Genomic DNA, 5,472 nt, shown 5'->3' with positions numbered 1-5,472 from the left:
TACTACAGATCACCTAACCAGGAAGAAGAGGTGGATGAGGCTTTTTTTAAGCAACTAACAAAATCAGCCATAGCACAGGACTTGGTGGTGAAGGGGGACTTCAACTACTCAGACATCTGTTGGGAATATAACACACTACGGCACAGATTATCCAACAAGTTCTTGGAATGTATTGGAAACAATTTTTTATTTCAGAAGGTGGAGAAATCTACTATAAGACAGGCTGTTATAGATTTGATTTTGACAAATAGGGAGGAACTGGTTGAGAATTTGAAAGTGGAAGGCAGCTTGGGTGAAAGCGATCATGAAATGAAAGAGTTCATGATTCTAAGGGCTGGTCTACACCCAGCCGCTAGTTCGGCGGCTGGGGATCGAAGTTCCGGGTTCGACTTATCGCGTCTGGTCTGGACGCGATAAGTCGAACCAGGAAGTGCTCGCCGTCGACTGCGGTACTCCAGCTCAGCGAGAGGAGTACCGCGGAGTCGACGGGGAGCCTGCCTGCCGCGTGTGGACCGCGTCTGAACCGCGGTAAGTTCGAACTAAGGTATGTCGAATTCAGCTATGTTATTAACGTAGCTGAATTTGCGTACCTTAGTTCGAATTGGGGGGTTAGTGTGGACCAGGCCTAAGGAATGGTAAAAGGGAACAAAGCACAATAAAGATAATGAATTTCAAGAAGGCAGCTTTAACAAACTCAAGGAGTTCGTAGGTAAGATCCCATGGGAAGCAAGTCTAAGGAGAAAAACAGTTCATGAGAGTTGGCATTTTTCAAGGAGTTAGAGAAAACATGGTTAGAGAAAACAGCCATACAAACTAAACTGGAGGTAAAAAGAGAAAAAAGTGTTCCAAAAGGAAGAGAATGACACAAAAAGGCACCCTCTCCCGGGACCCCCCCGCCCCTAACTGCCCCCCAGGATCCCACCCCCTTATCCAACCCCTCCCCCCACTCCCTGTCCCCTGACTGCCCCCCCAACCCCTATCCACATCCCCGCCCCCTGACAGGCCCCCCCTCCCAACCCTCCCTATGCCCCATCCCCTGGCTGCCCGCCCCGAACCTCCGCCCCTCCTCCCTGACTGCCCCACAGGATCCCCCGCTCCCTTACCCAACCCCCCTGCTCCCCGCCCCCTTACCAGCAGCAGGAGCTCGCAGCCACGATGCGCGGCCAGAGCCAGCTGCGCTCCCCACGCTGCCCAGCGGGAGTGGCAGGCCAGAGCATGGTCTGCGCAGCGGCGTGGCTGCGGGAAAGGGGGTACAGCGGGGGAGGGGCCGGGGACTAGGCTCCCCGGCCAGGAGCTCAGGGGCCAGGCAGGACAGTCCCGCGGGCCGTAGTTTGCCCATGTCTGGTCTAAAACTAATTTTCATTGTAGCAGAGTTCCCATTCGCACTAAGACATCAGAACTTCCTGTTGAAAGGCCTCCAAACACTCAACAGGCTATATAAAAATACTACTGTACAAAACTACCACTAATTCAAGAGTTAATTCCTCTTGGGCAGCAAAATCAATGGGTTATAGCAGAAGACTAGGACTCAGAACTCCTAGCTTTTATTCTCAGGTCTATCAGTGATTGTGTGTGCAAGACATTTGGCAAGTTACAATCTCCCCATACTTGAGTATTCCTATCTGTACAATAGGAGGAATGATATTTGCACATCTCTGTAAAGCATACAAAATCCTTTACAAAGTGCTACAGAAGTAAACAGAATTATTATTTAGTAATACCACACAATCCCCCAAACTGCCTTATTTTTCATGTATTGATTTTTGGCCACACTGAAAAACAATGAAGTAGAAATTGTTTATTTCACAAAGCAAGCTCTTTAACAGCAGGAAATCAGACACTGGGGTCTTTATAATTATAGAATATTCCCAATATCATAACAGCCTTTTAGAAGTCTGCATGTGGATATTTTTATTGACTCAGTCTACGTTTAATTTTACAACCCCCTCCCTTCAGCTGAGTTCTTGGATGTATATTTCAGCCACTGTGTGTGTGATATCACCTATAAAAGTTACTAACATAAAGCCTTCTTGGACTAACCTTAGCCTTTGTTTATAGTAATCTTCATCTCCATCATCTCTGCATCTCTTTACTTTACGATTTCCTACTGTATTCTCTTCCTCTTCCTCAGAGCTTGGGAAGAAGTCTTCATCCTCCTCAGCTTCTTCCTTAAGGTTTCTCTTCCCTGAATGTTTTCTTCCTCCTCGCAAAGTCTTCAATTCATAATCAGAATTATCATCAGCATGAAAAAATGCCTCCTCCTCCTCCTCTTCCTCTTCTGGATTAAAAAGCTCCTCATCAGGCATATATTCTGACTCTTCACTGTCATCCCCCTGTTCACCTCTCAGCTTCTCCTTGACCTCAGGAAGTCTCTTTTCCTTGGGAATTCCAATCTTAAATTGGATCTGAAGAGCATGGTTCTGAAGTTTCTTCATGTGCTTTTTCAGTCGCTTGTCTGTTTTTGACAGGGTTCTGGTTTTGCCCCTCTTTCCCTTTATGACTAATGTGGGAGTTGCACATTGAATGTTCTTGGCCTCTGTTTTATTCTTTGCTCCCTTCTTAAGGGCTGACCTCTTTCTTTCGGACGACAGCTTAGCTTGATCTGCCAAATACTTCTCAAAATCAGATGCTTCATTTAGCATTAACCTGCGTGGCTTCTTTTCTATCTTCTGAGGGACCTTAGTTCCAAAAGGGGTCATCTGACCAGTACGAATGAGTTCCTCCCATTCTGTTTCCTGGACTGGCATGAGCATACTGCCAAGAGACGATGGACCAGGCTCTGCAAAGAGACTCAGAACATTCATTTCTTATCTGCAGACTCATTAATGTGCTCTAAGTAATATCTCGCAGTTCAAACAGATAAGCAGGTTTGTTTTAACCTTTAAATGTATTTGTTTTAATAATATATAAAGCATCAATCCTGAAACTAGCACCCTTCCTCATACACTGTACAGAATAAACCAAAATTACATCCAACTAATTCAATGGTTAGAGAAAACAGCCATACAAACTAAATTGGAGGTAAAAAGAGAAAAAAGTATTCCAAAAAGGAAGAGAATGACACAGAAAGGCAAAATGGTCAGATAACATTTTACATGTACAGTATATAGCACCTTTTAATCTCAAAGTGTTTCTCAAACTATACACACAATGCAATCACTTCATCCACCACTGAAATGCAGCCATTTCTGACATGAAGCATATCTGCAAAGATAATCAGAAATTAAGTCAATATCCACATCATCAATCTCCAGGCATTAACCCACTGCCATAACAACACTCAATACCACTAACACACTAACGTCCTCTCTGACATTCTGACTTTCCACAAGTCAAAAAACTGAAAATCCCACACAGCACCTTAACTTTGATCTTCCAACACTACAATTAATAATTTAATGGCTATTATACTAAAACTTGTAGTCTTAGCATTTCTTCACGCCATACATCAGAGAAGTGACACAAAGCTGATTATACACTCAAAGTTTCTTACCTTATCAAATACCCTACCAAACATCTACTATAGATCACTGCCATCTACCTTCTGATTATGACTTAAAAAAAACAGCAACTACACAGAACACAAAACAAAACTGCACAAAAATTACTGAACTGTTTATACACCACATACACTGGTCTATATGTATATGCATTCGCAACATGATGCATAACAAAAAGTTGGCAGGTATACTAATGCCTGGTCCACACTAACCCCCCACTTCGAACTAAGGTACGCAAATTCAGCTACGTTAATAACATAGCTGAATTCGAAGTACCTTAGTTCGAACTTACCGCGGGTCCAGACGCTGCAGGCAGGCTCCCCCGTCGATGCCGCGTACTCCTCTCGCTGAGCTGGAGTACCGGCGTCGACAGCAAGCACTTCCGGGATCGATCCGGGATCGATTTATCGCGTCTAGACAAGACGTGATAAATCGATCCCAGAAGATCGATCGCTTACATCCGGACCAGGAAGTAAGTATAGACATACCCTAAGGGACTGGTGCAGTATCTGAAACCACTTTCAACTCATGTTTTAAAAACTGAGTGATTATCAAGATGCTGGTATCTCTAAACTCCATTTCTTCGATTCAGTGCCCAATTCATGTCCTTGCCAGAATTTCCCAGATACTCACACAGCATCCACAAGCTCATTTCCTCCAGATTCCTCTTTATTAATGTTTCTTGATGAGACTACAATTAAATATCTCCACAATACAACTCTTCCTCTTCCTCAGCCTTCCCACCAGAAGGACAGAAATTACAGTTCCAATCCTGTAAGGTACTTAAGGGTACACCTGGATCAGATTGTAGGACTGGGGCCTCTGGCACTGAACCAGCACAGTAGTTAAGCTTGTGCTTAACTTTAAGCATGAGTAGTCCCACTAAATTTAGTGAGATTACAAATGTACCTAACTACATTTCTGTATCAGGACCCATGTTAGTAAATGCCAAATATAGAATTTAGTTAATTTGTGTAGTCAATTTTTTTTTTTAAGTCGTACCATATTCCAAAACGATTCAATTGAACACTTACTTATCCCACTCAAGGGGAACCTAATTTAAAATTAATGCCTAATTTAAAAAAAAAAAAAAGCTATTTATTTAAATTACTATGTTTCCTCCGCTACACATCCTGAGTGTGATGAGCAGGTGTACAAGTAACTTGAGTTTAATGTTCTTTGAACAGATATGATTGCTCTTCAAGATCAACTATACCCTGCTACAGCTTTATGTTAACTTTTTTATATGTTTGCATGTTATATCTAGGTATTTATAAGCTAATCACCATAGCATCAGAACACTATTTCCTTCTAAATATTTATTTACAGAAGACAAGGATTCAGTAATCACATATGTAGCTATTTCCGTAAACTCATTATTTACCAGATTAGGTAACTGTAAGCGTTCAGAAATAAGAACACAAATTGGAAGTAAAGACCACATCATGACTAAGCTACATTTCCTCGTACCAAATGCCCGAGTTTTAATGCACAGAGCATAAAAGGAAGGATCTTATGGTGTATTTCTACTCAAAAGAGTGACTGTCAAAGCGGCACGTTCTTATTCCACAGATCTATTCCAACTCAAATCTACCACTTTTACTGTCAAAAATAAGTCTTTGCTGCTTTTTACTCCTTATGACCTGCAGATCGAACACAGATACAAGTGAGAGAGCTGGAACCTATTCAACTCGTGTCAGAACAGTATTATAAATTTCAATGAGCTACCCCTGTGCAAACTTACTGAACTAGGGTTACCATATCTAACAAATAAAAAAAGAGGACCCTCCACGGGGCCCTGGCCACGCCCATTTCCCCACCCCCAGCCCAGCCCCAACCCCGCCCCTTCCCCGCCCTAACTCCGCCCCTCCTCCCTCCCACTCCCACCCACGCGAAAAGGGATGCCCGAGCGCTACCGGCTTCACGGTTTGCCGGGCAGCCCCCAGACCCTGCGCCCCCGGCCGGCGCTTCC

At 43.5% G+C, this 5,472-nt stretch overlaps 1 protein-coding gene across 1 annotated transcript in view; it reads right to left on the bottom strand.

The window, feature by feature from the left end:
• Positions 1–5,472, bottom strand: part of ERCC6 (ERCC excision repair 6, chromatin remodeling factor) — a 79,781-nt gene that overhangs the window by 62,598 nt on the left and 11,711 nt on the right. The window contains exon 4 of the mRNA XM_024210341.2: positions 2,041–2,779. Within this exon, the coding sequence (XP_024066109.1) occupies positions 2,041–2,779 (739 nt within the window). The remainder of the gene's footprint in view (positions 1–2,040; positions 2,780–5,472) is intronic.

This window comes from Terrapene carolina, unplaced genomic scaffold (genome assembly GCF_002925995.2).
Source record: "Terrapene carolina triunguis isolate 2854851 unplaced genomic scaffold, T_m_triunguis-2.0 Scaffold402, whole genome shotgun sequence".
NCBI classification, from domain to species: domain Eukaryota; kingdom Metazoa; phylum Chordata; order Testudines; family Emydidae; genus Terrapene; species Terrapene triunguis.
This window is presented reverse-complemented; position numbering and strand designations above follow the sequence as displayed.